Source organism: Ovis canadensis, chromosome 7 (genome assembly GCF_042477335.2).
Source record: "Ovis canadensis isolate MfBH-ARS-UI-01 breed Bighorn chromosome 7, ARS-UI_OviCan_v2, whole genome shotgun sequence".
Lineage (NCBI taxonomy): Eukaryota > Metazoa > Chordata > Mammalia > Artiodactyla > Bovidae > Ovis > Ovis canadensis.
In genome coordinates this window covers 89,160,110-89,180,262 of record NC_091251.1, presented here as the reverse complement: position 1 = coordinate 89,180,262, position 20,153 = coordinate 89,160,110, and the positions used below count along the sequence as shown (strand labels likewise).

General features: G+C 33.4%; 1 protein-coding gene across 10 annotated transcripts in view; it reads right to left on the bottom strand.

Annotated features, from left to right (window-relative positions):
* GPHN (gephyrin) overlaps window positions 1-20,153 on the bottom strand; it is a 546,412-nt gene that overhangs the window by 267,616 nt on the left and 258,643 nt on the right. For all 10 annotated transcript variants that reach the window (XM_069596839.1, XM_069596846.1, XM_069596847.1 and 7 more), the window contains one exon: window positions 3,343-3,437. In XM_069596839.1, the coding sequence (XP_069452940.1) occupies window positions 3,343-3,437 (95 nt within the window). The remainder of the gene's footprint in view (window positions 1-3,342; window positions 3,438-20,153) is intronic.

Sequence of the window (20,153 nt, the reverse complement as noted above, 5' to 3'; positions counted from 1 at the left end):
AGAACTGAAAATACTGCAACTGTAATTTTAAAATTCACTGCCTCGGCTCAAAGGCAAAATTAAGATGAAAGAGGAAAAATGTCAATGAACTTGAAGATAGATTAACATAAACAATCTGAAGAATAGGATAAAAATGAGTTTTAAAAAAAGTGAACAATAGAGACCTGTGATACATTATTAAAAGATGTGCAATTCATGTCAAAAAAGTACCAGAAGTAAATGAGAAAGAGATACGAACAGAAAAAGAAAAAATCTGAAAACTTAATGGCTAATTCCCAAATTTGGTTAAAGACATAGTTTAAAAGAAACTCTTTTAAAAAGCATAAACTCAAAAAAATCTACATCCAGATACATAATAATCAAATTGTTGAAATCAAAGATTCAGAAAAAATATCTTCAAAGCGTCCAGAGAATAAAAAATAACACATATAAGGAAATATCAATTCAAATGGTTGTGGATTTCTCCATAGGAACTATGGAGCCAGAAGAGAGTGGAATAACATTTTTTTAAATGCTGAAAGGAAAGAGCTGTTAATCCAGAATTCTATATCTAGTGAAAATATCCTTCAGGAATAAAGGTAAGATAAAGACATTTCCAGATGAATGAAAGCTTTTGCTAGCACACTTGATCTAAGAACTGGAACTCTGAACCAGTAACAACACAATGATGATGATCAACACTTAAACTTACTATGAATCAACTGTTCTAAGCACTTAAATGGACTAGTTTACTTAATTCAAGAAGGCTGGTACTATTAACATCCTCATTGTAGAGATGAGAAAAAGAAATACGTGATATAGCTAGTAAAAGAGCCAGAATAGAACCCAAGCAATGAGTTCAGAGACGATGCTCTTGACCATTACTTACTACAATCTTCCAACTTGTTAAAAAAAAAAAAAAACCACCTGGAAAATATTAAGTTAACAAAATAGATGGAAGCCATTTAATCAGATTAAGTAATTTTAATTACTTAAGTAAATAATTATTATATTATTAAATTGTTAAGTATTATATTATTATACTAGAGATAAAAATAGGAAGGCAAGGCACCAACTTGATGTATTACTTTATCCTGAAAAATATTCTATTAAAACCAGGATGAAACATCGAGTTAGCAATAGTAATCATAAAAATAAACCATTTTTTTGAGTACTTACTATGTGTCAGAAATTGTTTTGGAGCTGAGGATGTAAAATGAATAAGATAAAGCAGCTGATCTTAACACAAATTTGTATTTTATACAAATTAGGTAAAACAGACAAGAAAGTAAATGATTATAACATAGCATGTGCTATAACATAAGCATGTACAAAGCCTCAAGTACATACAAGGCAAAAACTCTATAGAAAGGAGGCATCAATCTAATCAAGGCTATTAAAAAAATTTTTTTTAATGCTTTGAAAAGCACAAAAAAATAAACATTAAGGGAAACAGCCCATAATTCCTTTTCCATAACTCATGTGGACCACTATCTCTGTTTCAATTTTGTAAATAAACTCTCAGTTAATAGGTAATGGAAATAAAAATCAGAAGAATCTGTTACCATGCTGTATATATGTTTTAATTTTCAAAGCCTTCAGCGTAAGAATGATGAACTCATTCCAAAATACTTAACATCAGCTCCTATTAATTTATTTTCATTCACTGGGCAGGCAGGTACTCAGTAATTATGTGAATTTAGAAGGCAGAGGGGACATTAATCCAGAAAAATTTTTCAGTAAGGCAAAAGCGCTGTTTCTATACTGGATCAGGAAAGCTACATTCAGTTTAAGAAGTTAACAGTTATAAGGAAAAAGTTCTCCAGATAAACAGGGGATCCTTAAGGTAAGCACCATGTCTTACTTTTCTTTCCACACTGAGTATTCCTAACGGCTAATACAAGGCCTGACAAATAGATTATTTTGAATAATAATAATTCAAGAGTTTGTCAAATTAGATTTTTATTATAAAGTAATTAACAAGAGATGAAGTTTAATTCTATCTTGACTATATTCGTTGTATGACAAGAAAGAGTACTACTTAATTCCATAGAGAAAAGGGACCAGAGGTGACCTTTGATCTCCTATGGGCAGATAATATAAGTAAGGGTGAAAAAAGAACAGCATATGAGAATCACTGTAAGTTTGTTAAAGACTAGCATGGACTTTTAAATTAAAAATATCATTACTTTAGTTCTTTTCTTGGTCTTATTATATGAAATGTTATAATATAGTACTTGTAACAGGAAAGAAAGTACAGCAACTGATGACCCACTCACTTTTCCCTGTAGCTGCACTTCAAGTGCCTGCCACCTATAGGATACAAACTTAGTCTAAGTAACAGAAAGGGCATTATAACTCATTCTATGCATTAAATAGACATATTTACTTTTATATTCATTTTGCAAACAGGATCAATAAACAACTATAAATAATGATAGAGAAATCCTGCCAATTATAAAGTTACTATGTATTTTCTAGATTGCTGAGATCAACTGCGTAAATCAAAGGTCATTAAATCAACAGATTCTCACTAAGTTGGCAGTTCTGTCTTTACCCTAAATGATGTCTGTTGTTCTCGTTAAAGGGGACTTTAATCTAATAATTACTAAAATAATAAAAAATAACTAAACTATCAAATTGAGGATGGATGTCACCACGTAGGTCAATGAATCATAGTTTTAAATATACTAATTTAATATACTAGCTTTCTCTGGTGACTGAGACAGTAAACAATTTGCCTACAATGGAGGAGGCCCAGGTTCCATCCCTGGATTTGGAAGATCCCTGGATTAGGAAATGGCAACCCACTCCAGCATTCTTGCCTGGGAAAGCCCATGGACAGAGGAGCCTGGTGGGTTACAGTCCATGTGGTTGCAAAGACTCTGACACAACTTAGTGACTAACACTTTGAACATATATTATTGATTTTCTTTTCATGACCACACATCAATATGCCTATTTACAAATGGAAATTAAGTTTCTAACTTGTAAATACCTATTAAAAGACTATTGCTTAGTTTTATTAAATTAGGACTTAATGACAACTAAGGAAAATTAATTGATAACTATAATCACAAAAAAAGAATATATTGCATCTTAAAAAACTGGACTCTTCTTGGGGTTATAATTGATTATTTTCAGCAGTCATATGATATTTTCAAAGTTTCAACATAATATGCAAAAAAAATAAAAAAGGATAAAGAACTTGAAAGAAACTGGTCAAGATTTAGACAGGATGCTGAGACTTGGGCAGGGGCAGAATTAAGTGGTATGACTATAAAGTTTCTTAGGTTTCTCAGTCTACTGTAGTGATTACTGGTGGAATTAATTTTCTTTGCACCACTTTGGTGACTTTCTTACCTAGAGAGCATGCCCAGAGGTGTAACATTAAGTGATCCCATCAGCATTGCCAGGGCCATCCCTGGTGCTTCCCGTTCTATTACTTCTTTTGTGGCCTGTAATTAAAGATTAAATAGCAGACTGAGTGAAATTAACCAAAAAATAAGGAAGGCAGAGTAGCAAAATTAACTTAAAAAATAATTATAGATCATGCTATCTATTAATATAAACCATACTTTGTAGTGCTCCAATTTTCTTTATTTTTAAGGCTTAAAGATTCAATTCTTTGGGACCACTGAATAAAAGCTGAAAACCAGGACACTGAGGGAACTTCTATATTAGTAGATCTTTCTTATCCCTTATAACTCAGAAGTGTTTGACAGCAATCTCATCTTGCCTATCAACCTTAATTTTAAAATTAAGCCTCAGATTGTTAAAACGGCTCAACAGGTTTTCACAGAACAAGAAATCTGGGTATTTTTCTTTGTCTATCACTCTTGAAATAATTAGTCCCTAAAAACCTGAGAACCCCTTGTATCTCTCCTAGCTCGATGATTTTATGATATAATAAATGGAACTCAACAAATCATCAAGTCAATTTTCTCCATAAACTGCGTAGAAGAAAAACTTGAGATTCTTTTCCAAATCTTCAATATAAATTATATATCTGTTTTAAAAAGGAATTAATAAAGTGATAGGCTTTAAGTATATAAGTTTTAAGATTGGGCATTCTTAAGACAAGTATGGTTAAATGTGGGATAGGTTTTAAAGGCAAGAAAATTTCATTTTCTAAAGGTCAACCGAAATATGTATATATTATCATAATGTGATGGTAAAGATAAGCTTTATGCTAAAGTTGGGAATGAAGTACATGATTTAATCCATTTCTAATCCTCTTTTTACATATGTAGCATGCTATAATAATTGGGAGCAACACAGGAAGAAAGCTTGCAAAATAAAGTATTATAGTAAATAAGAAGAAAGGCAAAAAAAATAAAAAGCTAGTTATGGAAAATAGAGTGAAAGGTTGATATTTCAATATTTCATTAGAAGTAGTGATCATCCTAAATAAGGCCATTGCTCTAGGCAAACTTTACATTGTTAAATGTCTTATCTAGTCTAATAATCTAAATTTTAAAATGACGGCGCAGGTTGCTATAATAGTTCAATAGATTTTCAGAGTAAGGAATCTGGGAAGAGCAGTTAAAATGTGTCACTATGTGTTAACATCCAGTTGATGTTATAAATAAGCTTTTAAGATGCATATAAATTACTTAGTCATATAGGATAAAGGATTACCAGAAATGATATAATCTACTGGTTCATTGAATCCCAGCATAATGTAATATTTAATAGTGTCAAAAATTTTAAAGAAAAATTAACACTAACATAATGCTTTTCAATAAAACCTGCTTTAAAAATAAAGGGCCAGCAGGAAGGAAAAATAGACATTCTTAAATTCTTAAGTTTGGAAATTGACCACTTTCATTAAAATATACAGCTAAAATTTGTTGAGCTAGTATACAGAATCTACCCCCATGTTTTCCAAATTCAATAAATCTGGTATGATTTTGAGGTCTCCAGAAAAGAAAAACTATTTCCATGTTAAAATTGATTTACTGACGTTTACAACTTCTTCGGAACCTTAAAATCCTAAAGCCCTAAAAAGTCAAGGAAGAAAAAAAAAGTCAAGGAAGGCATGTTACTGAGAACGATCTTAAAAGAGTCTCTGGATAGAGTTTATATTGATTTCATTATCTGTTTGAAAAAGTCAACTAAACAATGTCTGACATTTAATGAATTTGCAGGCCCACATAAAGATGATGTACTCCAAAGTAGAGTGGCACCCTTTATTTAAGCACAAGGAAGAAAATAGCAACAGATAGCTAAGAGGAAGTGTTTCACTTAGATACTTCTAAGCACAGCATTTATCCATCCATACAACAAATACTTATTAAACACCTCCTATGTACTAGGTAGAATTCTATGCAATGATACTGCAACTATAAGAGTATGTAAACTCACTGTCATCTAGTATGTGAAAAATAAATTGACAAATTACATATGAGAATTACCTAAAAGACATGCAATTCATTCATTTTTCTAGATCCTCTAAAATATACCATGGATTTGGCCAGACCATGGTGGTCTACTTGGAAAGGCTTGTCCCAATTTTAAAAGAATTGTTTTACTGGACTTTGCTTTTGTAGTATGCAGTGGGATACAATTAAATGGTTCAGCAAAACTCATATTTATTAATAAGTATTTGAGGCCATTGCTCACCACACTACACCGAGGTCCTCTTTAGAAGAAATTCTTTAAGTATCACAACTAGAAATGGGCATTCTTTTATGATACCAGTTTGTTTTTAAAATTATAATGATTGTGAATCAAGTTATTCTTGAGAACAGAGACAAATCTATGAATTTTTTTTAAAGTAGGCTTACTGAATACATGGGGCTTCCCTGGCAGCTAAGATAGTAAAGAATCTGCCTGCAATGCAGGATATCTGAGTTTTATCCCTGAGTTAGGAAGATACCTTGGAGAAGGTAATGGCTCCCTACAACAGTATTCTTGCCTGGTGAATTCCATGGACAGAGTAGCCTAGCGGGCTGCAGTCCACAAGACTGCAAAATGTCAGACACGACTGAGCGACTAATACTTTCACTGAACACAACCAAATTTCGTCTTATTTTTCCTTGCTCTATTTTTCCACATTTATCTTATTAAAAGTTTTGCCATGTTTTGTGTATTTGGCTAAGTCATATTAAATATATCATAATGTATTAGTAAATATATGGTTGAGAGATAGATGAATGTATGCATTCTTACACAGAGCACTTCCTCTTTTCCAAATGTAATTTAGGAGAGACAGCTAATTCTTTCTGAAGACTTTCTACAGAATGTTGGCCTACAGACATAAATCTTGTACAGCTGAGAACATAGGAGGAAAATACATATAGAGTAGTGATGTCACTAAAAGGCATTGGTGCTGAGTGAGGAGGGAGACTCTAGGACTAGACAAAAACCAACCGCTTTTGCTTATATTTTCTTAAATAATGCACAAATATAGTTTTTCTCACATCTACATCAAATGTATCTTTTCCCTCTTTGGTGTAGCAAAATGATCAACATCTGTGAAGTCAGACAATACCACCACTTAGTTAAGGTCCTGAGAGTAAGGACTGGATCTGGTGAAGCCCCTACCATAGTGGCCAACATATAGAATACATACTCAATCAACATTTGTTGAATCAGAGGAGTGAATAAATGAACCCATATAGGTTTGAAATCTGGCCTTATCACTTACTTGCTTTGTAAGTTAGAACAAAATATTTAACCTCTCTGAGCTTCGGTGTACTTACAAACAAAATGGAGCTAATCATTAAGCATACCTACATTTTATAAGAATTAAATTATATAAGTAAATCACCTAGCATAGAGTAGGTATTTAATACGTGTCAATTTTCTCTAGGCCTCTGATTTCCAAACTTACATCTTCATAGTTTTTATTACACCAGTTAGAAAAGAGATACCATTCAAAAACCTAGAATCCAAACCCAGCAACAGTGGTTGAGAACCAAAGGTGAGGGGAAAGAGAAGAGAGCAAGAACCCCAAAATAAGAACATTGGCAGTGGCGGGCAGGAAGATGAATACTGAAATCACAGTATCTAAAGGAACAAACAGCCAAACAGAGTAGAGATCAGAAGAATGAACAGGAGGGCACGAGCTGGGTAGAAACATCTGTGAACTGTAAATGGGAAGGCTCAAATAGAAGGCAAAGAGCAGGAAAATAAAAGTTAACTTGGAATAAAATAAGAAAAAATATCTGTATAGGTTATTAGAAAATCCAAATAGAATAGTAGTTCTAACAATCGTAGCTTTATTCCTTTGATCATGTATACTAGGATGATACATATAGATAAAAGGTTATTAGTATCTATTAACAAGTAGATAACAAGAAATCATTATCTATTCACAATCAATGGCAAAAGAGATGCCATTAAAAGCATGAAATAATTTTTCTTATTAATATTTAGCTTGTTGTTTCCCACTTTATTATTAGATTTCCATATTCTTTTTATCCTTGAGAAATAGTAGAAATTTATATTCTTACTTCAGATATAACCTTTTTTGCACTAGTAGATTCCAAAACAATGAGGTTTAATTAGATTTACCTACACTCTTTAAATAAGACATTTTATTTTTAACTTTTAGATACTTTCTAAACTTTGAAGGTTGCAACTTCCATGGAAAATCACTTATTGTGATCTTTTTCTTTCACCCTTGACACTTTGAATACAACATTAAAGTCAAAAAGATGCTTCAAAGACCGCTCAAGTTGCACAAAAAAAAAAAAAAAAAAAAAGGGTGTCATAAATAATGATTCTATAGCCCTGGGAACCTGTCAGTGAAGTTTGGGTCCATTTTTACCTTCATAGAAAAAAATCACCTTGAAAAATGTTATTGCTAACAGGCAATGATGTTTAAGTATGCACAGAACACACAATAGGTAAATGTAAATGTGTAGAAATTCCTTGTATGCATGGTGGTAGTAAAAAGTCACACAGTAGAGTGCTTTTACTTATTTTTACAGACATACTTTAGTTAATTAGGTATAATTTGTACATAAATATTTACATAATTGTTACTTGAGTACACAATTTCCTAACAACTACTACAGCATCTTCTGCTAATTAAACAATTTTAAATGACAAAGACTATCTGTGAAAATCTAACTAACAAGTACTAATAAACTTGCTAAGCTATCCAGGTGGAATATGATTACAGCAGTGGTTCTCAAACTTTAGTGTCCATCAGGATCTTATAGAAACCTTGTTAAACAATGGTTGCTGGGTCATAGCCAGAGATTTTGATTCAGAATGTATAGTTGGGGTCTCAAATTTTTCATTTCTAACAAGTTTCCAGGTTATGTTTGTGATCCTGGTCAGAGGACTATACTTTGAAAAACACACCGCAGACAGAAGAAATGAGATAGATTAATGATAATGTGCACAACTTGCTGTAACATTCATAATCACCTTATATTCAATTTTGTAAAACAGACTGAAATAAATTTAATGATCCTTCATCAGAGCAAAATATAGACCTTAGTGAGGAGATAAATTAGGTAAAAATAGGCAGCTTAATGCCAAACAATTAAACTTTCCTGACTCTATTCACTAATGCCAGCCAACTACATAAATTTTATTTTACACTTTAAAAAATGGTAATAATAAACAACCCATATCTTGTCCCTATAAGTATCCCACAGTACAGATAAGTTATCTTTAATATATTTTTTCCTCAGGACCATATATGATGAATAAAATTTACATAGAGGACTCTTAGGGATGTTTAAGGAACACAACTATAAATTTACTCTTTTCTCCCCTCAATTAAGAAGCACAGTGGAAATATGAATCACATTATTATAAAGGCAACTTCTATTCTAATTAACTGAAAACACTCATTTACATATTTCATTAATTTTATATTACTAATTACAAACATCTTTCAACCAATCACAACATATCAGTGAATCAACAATGTGACCAAATGGTTACAGACTATTGCCACAAAGAAGCTGCAACCAAGTAATGAAAATATTAATAGTTATTCCAGTTTTACTTAGGAGATATATACCTATTTGTAATGTATTTCTTTTTGGAGCTTTAGCTTTCTTAGATATTTACTATTCTAAGACTATTTCTTAGTCTTTTTCCACTCCTAGAAGAAGCAGAAAGCTTTTCAAAATGGAGATACTTCATTTTGTTTTTCAGTTAAAGCTATACAATACTTAAGTAAGATCTGGTTATAATGAAAAAATCAAAGGAGATGGTAAAATAAAAATCTAAGTATCACAGGCAAATTTATCTTCCAGTCCATTCAATGAACATATACTTTGCAACAAGCATGAGATGCTGAATGAAGAGTCTCTTGTTTCCACTGTTCACCTCAATTCCCAGAAGCACCACTGAGTTAACCTATCACCTGCTAGTTAAGATTTTAATGTTTAAAGAAAAGTATTTTTGTACAGGGCATCCCAGGTGGTGCTGCGGTAAAGAATCCGCTGGTTAGTGCAGAGGAGACGCAAGTTTGATCCCTGGATTGGGAAAATCCCCTGGAGGATGAAATGGTAACCCACTCCAGTATTCTTGCAAGGGAAATCCCAGGGCAGAGGAGCCTGGCAGGCTACGGTCCAGGGAGTCGCAAGGAGTCAGACATGCCTAAGCAATCAGACATATTTCTTGTATAACATGGCCCTAAAGCAAGCCAACCAATTTATCTGGCTCAACCAGACATAGAATTTATTATAATGTTAGCTGTACAAATACATTGGAGGTGATTAAAAGATTTCTACGTACTTTATGAAAACTCTTACCCCATTTGTTAACATTTGGATCCCAACCCTTGTTAAAAAACCAAGTTGAGTACATGTACATCAGTAAATACTCCTTAGTGAGTACTTATTGGGTACTTTCCTTACTCAGTGAGTAGTTTTTCATATTATTTTTCTCATTTACCTAAATATTAATAATTTGACAGTCAAATTATCAAAAAAAAACGTAATTCAAATGAGTGAACTATTTTTTGTAAGAGATTTTTCACAAGAATAGCATTTATCTTTATAGTCTAATAAGTAGTCTATAAATTGCATTACTTTTTATCTCATTACAGGAAAATGTGAGAAAATAGTGGTATTTCTACAGATTATTAGCATTTTTATATATACATTATACATTTATTCATTTTTGGCATTATGTGAAAAACAATAAAGTTCATCTTTATTGTAAGTTGTTGGTTACATGTCTTTTAATCTATAGAGAACAAAATATTATTAATTCATGCTCTTCAAAGGTTGATATACAGATATAGAAAAATACCCTGTTTCTCAAATATGAAGAAAGATGAAGTAGAAAGATGATCCAATTGAAATTTCACTGAAAGGCTGTTGTCTGGTCAGTTAACTGGGGAATACATAACCCAGCCTCTTTATTCCAACTACTCTGGAATTCTGTTATTTTTAATGTTATTAGTGGTATATAGTGTAAGTAGAAACATAACAGAAGCTACATTAAAAAGCTACCTAAAAATCTACACATTGGATTTCCACTTTATTAATGATCACACATAATCACTAAGTTTCCTTACAGCAGTGTTTTTAATGTTCATATAACAATATAAGTTAAGCTGTGCTCAAAAATCTTAAGTCAGAATAAAAGAAATAAGCTCTTACTTTAGGCTCATAAATACTATTTGCAAGTGACTCACTGACAACTGATTTTATAAAAATTAAAACTTTGCTCTTTGCCTAAAGATACAATAATTCTCACTGGTGGATTCTTTAGAAAGTATCCACATTAGAAACATGTAATTATCACATCTGAAGTTCTTTTTCAACAAAACTAGATTTTTACCAAAACAGGCACTTGTGAAAAAGGGAGAGGAAGAAAAAAGTAAGTGAGGTAAAGGAAGCAGAATAAGTGGAAGACCTGCTAAGAAAAGAGAAAAATCAAAAAATAGCCCATTCTTATTTTAAATATTATTATGAGGTGTTCTATTTTGTCTTCTCCTACCACCCTCAGTTTTAAAATTACAGGCCAATGGAGAAATATGAAAATGAGTTCAGTACTTCTTAAAAGCAAAGAAACCCAATATCACCACTGTACTGAGATAACTTTAACTTAGAAGAAGTCTAATAGTAAAGATGGGAGAAAAATCTATATCCATATATATCTGGAGACTATGACATGGTGTGCATGTGTGCATGCCAAGTCTCATCAGTTGTGTCCTGCTCTTTACGACCTTATGGACTGTACCCTGCCAAACTCCTCTGTCCATGGGATTCTCTAGGCAAGAATACTGGAGTGGGTTGCCATGATCTCATCCAGGGGATCTTCCTGACCTAGGGGTCAAACCTGCATCTCTTAACGCCTCCTGCATTGGCAGGAGGGTTCTTTACCACTAGCGCCACCTGGGAAGCCCAGGACATGCTGTAGCTTGAATTAAATAACTTGTTCTCTTATAGTTTTGCTCATCTAAAGATTGATTTTAAACCTAATAACCTCTCACTTTATGATCAGGCCTTTTATTCATTCTATAACCTAACTGTCTTTCATTATTCACATATTAAAGAAATACCAGCTTTTGTTCTGGAGAAGGCAATGGCACCCCACTCCAGTACTCTTGCCTGGAAAATCCAATGGACGGAGGAGCCTAGTAGGCTGCAGTCCATGGGGTCACTAAGAGTTGGGCACAACTGAGCAACTTCACTTTCACTTTTCACTTTAATGCATTGGAGAAGGAAATGGCAACCCACTCTAGTATTCTTGCCTGGAGAATCCCAGGGACAGAGGAGCCTAGTGGGCTGCCGTCTATGGGGTCACACAGAGTCAGACACGACTGAAGCGACTTAGCAGCAGCAGCAGCTTTTGTTCCTACGCTTCCAGAAATTTATCTCTCTTTTTCAGCTTTTCATTTGTAAAAAGGGGCAATCATATTTGTTATCCTTCTTACAAAACTAAAGTTCAACACAATAAAGTGGTTTTTAGTTAACTAAAAGGATGTCATAATATTTTTAATGCTAGTATGATAGATAACATTATATATTAATACAACATAAATTTATAATGCCATATAAAAGCTCTTATTTCTCTTACTCACTACATTGAAAACATAAAAAGGAGTAGTATTACTAAGCAACATAATTCAATAATAGGAGAAAATTCACATCAGAAGGTTTTATTTATGACTTTCTTACAAAACATCTATAGATATTCTCTATTTAAATACTTAACAGATTCCTATACTGCATAATACAGAAGAGATACTTTATTATCTTTTTGTAAGTGAAGAAACAGACTCACTAATAAATTTAATGAATAATGCAAAGCCACACAGTAAATCAATAAAACTTAGGCTTGTAGACTCCAATTCTGAAATTAATCCATTAAATCTAATTGCTATGTGCTTTCAGTTTAAAAAGCACTACACCCTATACAGACACAGGAAGGATCTCTGTACTTTGTTTAAATGCTACAGAATATAAAAATACATAGCATCATTCCTAACATGTAGCAAGTGCTTAACAAATGTTGAATACTGAAATTTGTACTAAAACATAAACCTAACGTCACCTATGTTGTGCAAGTTGCTATTATGCACTACAGTCAAAGAAAGTGTGAAAACTGAACAGTTCTCTCAGAAGCAGTATAGAGTAGAAGTTATGGGCATGTTTGTTTTCAAATGTGTGTGAATTACCAGAAGATGTTTGAAGAATGCAATATGCCAGCAATAATCTTGAAAACTTAATGAAGATTTATCAAGAAACAGCAGTTTTAGAGATACCAATTACCAGGAATATAGCCTTGGACATTACCATAAAACCTCCAAAGTAAATTGGGAAAAGAATGTGAGAGGATTATAGATGTATTTTGAAGAAAGAAGAACTAACAGAACCTTCTGCATTTATGTTTTCACCCAAAGGCCAACAAAAAAAAGCAATGTAATTATATACTTAAGCAAAGATGGAAAAATGTAAGTATCCATCACTGCTTGTGGTAAATAAGTTGTTCAAACTGATACACCAAACAAATATAATTTTTTTTAAATTTCCGTAACAACCATAAATTACAAATTAAGGCTATAAAGGCAACATCAGCCTGACAAGAGATCAGGATGGACTAAGATCCAGGATGCTGGAAAATACGGGAACACAAAGAAGCAACATTTGACTCAACTCAAATTAATGCTCTGCTTCTAATATTTATCATAATCACTTAAAACAAAGAATTATTATACTTTATAGCAGAAAAATCTACAAAAGTCTCAAAAAAGAAAGAGTGAGAAATAAATAATTCAGTGAGTTAACAACCTGGAACACATTATTTATTAAATAAAATTGATATGTTAGAAGAAAATATTTGCCTTTATTATAATGGAAAAAAAATCTCTTAACAAAGGACTTAAAAAGAATGAGAGGCCCAATTTTGAAAAACTGTTCTAAAAAGAGGTGCCACTATCCTATGCAAATGAAAAAGCGAAACCAAAGAAATGGAAAAAAAGATCATAAAAGTAAAAAGTTCTTAAAAAGTTAAAGAATAGCTATTATATCCACCCTTAATTTGAAATATAAAATATTTTATCCTATGAGATTCTCCGAAGGAATCATAATTTACATGTGAGTATACACTTGTGTACACACACAGGTATATATATATATATACACACATATACTTTTTTGGTATGGAACTTTGGGCTGACATTGTAGAATCAGGATCTTTCATTTAAGCTGTGAAGATCCCCAGATCTTTTCAGATCATCCAGATCTGAATGATACTTACAAAGGTACTTAGAATTATGTATTTAACTATCCAAAAACCTCCTCTATTTCCTTCAAGTCTGAGATTTAGAAGTCAAAATAGAGTCTATCCTTAAATAAAAACACTTCATAAAACTGAAGATAATGTATATGCATGTGTACACACAAGTACATGTCTCAGGACTGAAGTTGAGTTCTTAAGGTTAGGGTTATAGGCAACTGAATAGTTGATTTTATTAGGGCAGCTGGTTGGAATAGAAAGAAGAAGTTAGTTCTATCTACTGAAATGAAGTGAAGTCAAAGTCGCTCAGTCGTGTCTGATTCTTTATAACCCCAGGGACTATACAGTCCATGGAACTCTCCAGGCCAGAATACTGGAGTGGGTAACCTTTCCCTTCTCCAGGGGATCTTCCAACTCAGGGATCGAACCCAGGTCTCCCGCATTGCAGGCAGATTCTTTACAAGCTAAGACTGGCACTAAGCAAATCCCAACACCTAGTCAAGAATGAGTAGATATAACCATTTCTACCAACATGTAGACAACATACACAAAAATATACACATATATACTCCTGAAGCTGCTCATTTATTGGGTTGGCCAATATAACACTGCCTCTTTCAGTGCTGTTTTGATGTTGATTTTAGCCCACATATACACTTTATTAAGTGTCTACCTGTTCTCTATTCAAACTTTAGAACAAGTTTATTAAGAACAAGTGAACCTCAAAATAGACACTTCACACATATATGTCACAAAATGAAAACCTGTATAAAATAATTTCCAATATAACTTATTAATACTTTTAAGACATATTCTATTATCTGCTTTATTTCAGTGCTGTTTAAAAGCCTGCTGTCATTCCTATGTAAGTGATCTGTTCTTTCTCTCTGGCTAGATTTAAGATTGTCTGTTTTGTTTCGAAAGTTTTACTTTTATGTGGTTAGGTATCAATTTATTTCATTTATTCTTCTTGAGATACATTATATGTTGAGGATCTGTAGATTCATGTTTTTCTTATCAGTTCTATAAATATACAGCCATTATCTTTTAAAATCATGTTTTTTCCTCCATTCTCTCCTCTGGGGGGTTTTGATATATTTTGGACCTTTCATTTCACTCTCCATGCCCTAGTTCTCTATTTTTTTCCATTACATCATCTCTCTGTGTGATAGTTCTGATATGAGATAATTTCCTCAGGTACATATTTCAGTATGCTAATTCTCTCTTCTACTGCTCCAATCTGCTGTTTTATCTGTCCTCAGATGTAAAAATTTTAACTTTTATTTTCTTATTTCTAAGAGTCCCATTTTCTCCCCATTTGCTCATTCATAAATGATGGTCTCTTGTTATATTTTTATCTTTGCAAGTATGTCTTTGTTCTTCGGGTATTTCATCATCCACTAGTGAACCCTGGATTTCCAGGGACAGTTTGATATACTTCTGCTGTGTCTGCATCCTTTTTGGTTTAGTATTTGTCCTAAACAAATTCCCCTAATATGAGCAAAAAATAAGAATGGTTACCTAAGTTTTCTCTGTCTTACATTTTGTATTTGATAGTTCTAGCAGTCATCTTTTCACTCCACCTATTAATTAATGGTTTTGTTACCTTACTTGTGCTTGGGGAGTTTATATGTCCTTTGACAGGATATGCCTCAGAGGGTATGTTCTTTTACTGGGCCAAGTTCTTCCACAGTGGGAAGGTATTTCAAAGTACCAAATCAAAATATATTTAGAAATTTATATTCAGAAAAAAATTAAAGCTATTAATAAAAAGTGTTTAAGTCATAAAAACATTTGCCTTTTCCTAATTTTAAATAACCATATATTTTTTCAGTTAAAATCTCATCTTTATATTACGCTTCCTTGGTGGTCCAGCCTGGATCTGCCTATAATGCAGGAGACAGAGGTGTGATCCTGGAGTCGGGATGATCCCCTGGAGAAAGAAAAGGCAATCCATTCCAGTATTCTTGCCTGGAAGCCTCATGGACAGAAGAGCCTGGTGAGCTACAGTCCACGGGGTCGCTAAGAGTCAGACAAGACTTAGCAACTAAACAACAACAACTTAATTAAAAAGTCACCATTTTATGCTCTTATTAAACACCTGTAATGTGCAAAATATCCATTCTAAAGGAGATCAGTCCTGGGTATTCATTGGAAGGACTGATGCTAAAGCTGAAACTCCAGTACTTTGGCCACCTCATGTGAAGAGTTGACTCACTGGAAAAGATTCTGATGCTGGGAGGGATTGAGGGCAGGAGGAGAAGGGGACGACAGAGGATGAGATGGTTGGATGGCATCACCGACTTGATGGACATGAGTTTGAGTGAACTCTGGGAGTTGGTGATGGACAGGGAGGCCTGGCGTGCTGCAATTCATGGGGTCACAAAGAATTGGACACGACTGAGCGAATGAACTGAACTGAATATGCAAAATGCTATGGTCCTAAATATTCTAACACAAACCATGAATTATGAAATTTGAAGACAGAATTTCTGGTAAATAAAATAAGAGCTTTCTACAGATGGTCTTAAGTTTTCTTTTCAGTTACTAATCATCATGAGAAATATGCCTCTAAAAAAGGCTTTTACATTCTACCCTTCTTTTAAGATTGATCTTAATTTTGACCAGAGGGCATCCAGTTGGGGAATGAGAAAAGAATTTAACTTGTAAGAGATATTTTCTTTTAGAACATTTGTGCAAGATCTCTATGCGATTATTACCTCTGAATGCATAGTAAGAAAACATCTATTACTGTAATATGGTTATGAATAAACCAAAGAAAAATTGATTCCTCAACATCTAAAATGTTTTTATGCTGTTGATGGAAAATAATTTCTATTTCTTCATAAATACTAAATATTACAAGAAATCTAAAAGCATTCAGAGAGAAATACAAAAGTCTTCAGTGGTTTGTATTTTATAAATATCCATATATCTAACTAGTGAACTTTTCAGGTATTGATTTTGATGTTTATGGAATTACATTCTATTAAACATACATGAACTGTGGTGCTGGAGAAGACTCTTGAAGGAGATCCAACCAGTCCATTCTAAAGGAGACCAGTCCTGGGTGTTCACTGGAAGGACTGATGCTGAGGCTGAAACTCCAATACTTTGGCCACCTCATGTGAAGAGTTGACTCATTGGAAAAGACCCTGATGCTGGGAGGGATTGGGGGCGAGAGGAGAAGGGAACAACAGAGGATGAGATGGCTAGATGGCATCACCAACTCGATGCACAATAGTTTGGGTGAACTCTGGGAGTTGGTGATGGACAGGGAGACCTGGTGTGCTGCGATTCATGGGGTTGCAAAGAGTTGGACACGCCTGAGCAACTGAAATGAACTGAACTGAAACACACATGAAGAAGCTTTGCACCAAACAGTTTCTGTATCTGAGGCAACTGATTTCGCTCAATGTTCTCTTTCACTTCACTAGATCTTCTGTGCTACACATGTATTGTGTTAGTGCTTGTCAGCAGGACAAGAAATACTTGATGTAGGAGACAAGGGGAGAAAAAGAGATAAAGGGTTTCAGAGACTGGTTATTAGTACCTGCTACTGTCATTGCTGGTATTCAAAACTGAAGGAGTGAAACTTCCTCCACAGAATGCTTGCATAAAGAAGCTACATCTTCCTTTGCAAGGTATTGAATATAATCTACTGTTCTTTAAGAAAGAAAGGAAAAATAAGAAAAAGAAAAATTTTGTGACAACTTGCTTGTTAGGATTAGTTGCCTACAAAGTCTCATGATTGCAAAGACATTTAGATCTTCTTATCAAATATAAAAAGAACTTGAAGTCCAATAAAGGTATGACAGAAATATTGCCTTTTCAGGTTAAACTTTACCAAAGAAATATATTATACAACTTTATTTCCAATTGAAGCTTTTCTCAAAATAAAATCAGAATTTCAGATGTCACAAGAAAAGAAAAAAGTATATTTATTACTAACAAAACAAGCTGAATAAAATGATTTAGTCATATTTTCCTTTATTCCAGATCTTATACTTTAAAATATCTATTTTTTTTTCACTAAATATATTTTTCAGAATGAATACAAGTAAAGCAGAATCTTTTAAAATTGTTCATCATTGTTAAAAAAAAAAAAGTTGAATCTGGATGTTATTTCTATTTTACTGCTTTTCTCCTGACATGTGAAACTTTGATCTTCCCATAGCCGTACTGTCAAAATAAATAACTTTAGTAGGACATCAGGGGTTGGGAGAAAAAACAGGTTACTAAGACTTATCTTAAGTGTAACACTTTAAAGAGATTACCTTAAAGGAATCACTGAAGTACTGACCAATAGGAAAGAAAGTAATTGCTCTCAAGTTTGAAGGCACATATCAAGTTAGGGAGGACAAATAAATTCCAAGCTCAAATGACTACTTAATCAAATCCATAAAGAAAACTGTGAATATCAAATGAAATTCCTGACACTCAGAATTCAAGTGAGCTTTAGTTGACAGTGAGAATAATTAAATTAACAAACATTTTCTGTGTTAGTATACAGTTGTATCTTGGAGTGTGTGGGGGTAATCCCTCATTGTTCTTGCAATTAATTCAAGAACAACATCTTGAACACTAATTATCTATTTATCTAGTCATTCTCTATTCTTTCACTATAAAACCAATTGGTTTTAGGTAACCCTGTATATTAACAGCTACCAAATCACTAATCTGTCACTGAAGGCCCTAGGTTTTAAAATTAAAGAGATTCTTATTGGCATTTAAACTATTACCAGAATCCTTTAGCTATGACAAGATATTAAATAGAGACATTCTTAATCCTGAATCAATAATGCTTGTAAGAGGCAAAAGGATTCCCTCATATGCAATCACTCTGACTTTGAACATTTTCCTTGAATAATTAGAAGAAAATAACAAAAATTTGTGGATGATATTAGAAATGCATGTTTGCCAAATGCCTTTTTCCCTCTTTTGGAAAGTAAGTTCCTTGAGAGCAAAGATTTTGTGTTATAGATAGCTAACTGGTTGTACAGCACAGAGTTAAGCCTTTTTCAATAGATTCTGAGAGAATTGTTAGATGTACTGAATTAATTTCTTTCTTATTCATACAAAATGGTACTAGTTTTACACACCACCCTTGAGAGAATTGAGACAACAGTCACTCAAATCATTTTCTGTGTTTGATAATTTAGATGAGGAACCTTGGCTAAAATCACCAAAAATTTATTGAGTTAACAAGGGAAAACATTATCACTTAAAAGACTGAAAGTATTTTTTCTTAAACCCATTATTAGTGCACTTTTAACTACTCTAGTTTAAACCCCTTGATGACAAAGAACAATCCTTTCCAACCTTTGTAACTCCTTTAAGGTATAAGACACTATGATGCAGAGTTCAATTTAGGTAGAAAGCTAGGTATTCAAACTGAAGACCAATAAATTGAAATGAGCAGAGACATTACTTGGCCAACAAAGGTCTGTCTATTTGTCTATGGTTTTTCCAGTAGTCATGTACGGATTTTAGAGTTGGACATAAAGAAACTGGTTGCTGAAGAATTAATTGATGCTTTTGAACTGTAGTCTTGGAGAAGACTCTTGAGATTCCCTTGGACTGCAAGGAGATCCAACCAGTCCATCCTAAGGGAAATCAGTCCTGAATATTCACTGGAAGGACTGATGCTGAAGCTGAAGCACCAACATTTTGGCCACTTGATGCAAAGATCCGACTCATTTGAAAAGACCCTGATGCTAGGAAAGATTGAAGGCAGGAGGAGAAGGAGACGACAGAGGATGAGATGGCTGGATGGCATCGCTGACTCGATGGACGTGAGTCTGAGTGAACTCCGGGAGTTGGTGATGGACAGGGAGGCCTGGTGTGCTGCAATTCATGGGGTCGCAAAGAGTCGGACACGACTGAACGACTGAACTGAACTGAACTGAACTGATTTCATTTCAAATGTTTTTTAAGTTCAACCTTCTCCAGAATCACTTTTGCTTTCCTCAAACCTCCAACATTTGTGTTATTTCAATTTTTTCTCCCTTTTAGTCTTACAATAGAGCGTCTTCTAAATCTCACTTGGTCTTCTGTGGCCTTTCTGAAAGTTTGTAACTTCTTCTACTCCTAATAAAGTACCTTGGACTTGTTATCATGCTAATGTTGTATCATGTAAATGATTTGCTACTAATTTAATTTCTCCTTAGACAAAAGCATTAAACGCTACTGAATTCACTTCTAAGTAAATACCCAAAGGATGGAAAGAAAAAAGGTACTTGCACAGCAGTATGCTGCTAATGTTCATAGCAGTATTAATAGTCAAAAGATGAAAACAACTCAAGTATCCCTCGGCAGATGAAGAGATAAACAACTGTATATATACACAATGGAATATTCTTTAAAAATGCATGAATGTGTGATAATATGCTACAGCATGAATGAACCTGAAAATATTATGCTAAGTGAAATAAGTCATATAGAGAAAGACAAAAATTGTATGATTCCACTTGTATGAGGTACCTAGAGTGGGCAAATTCAGAGAC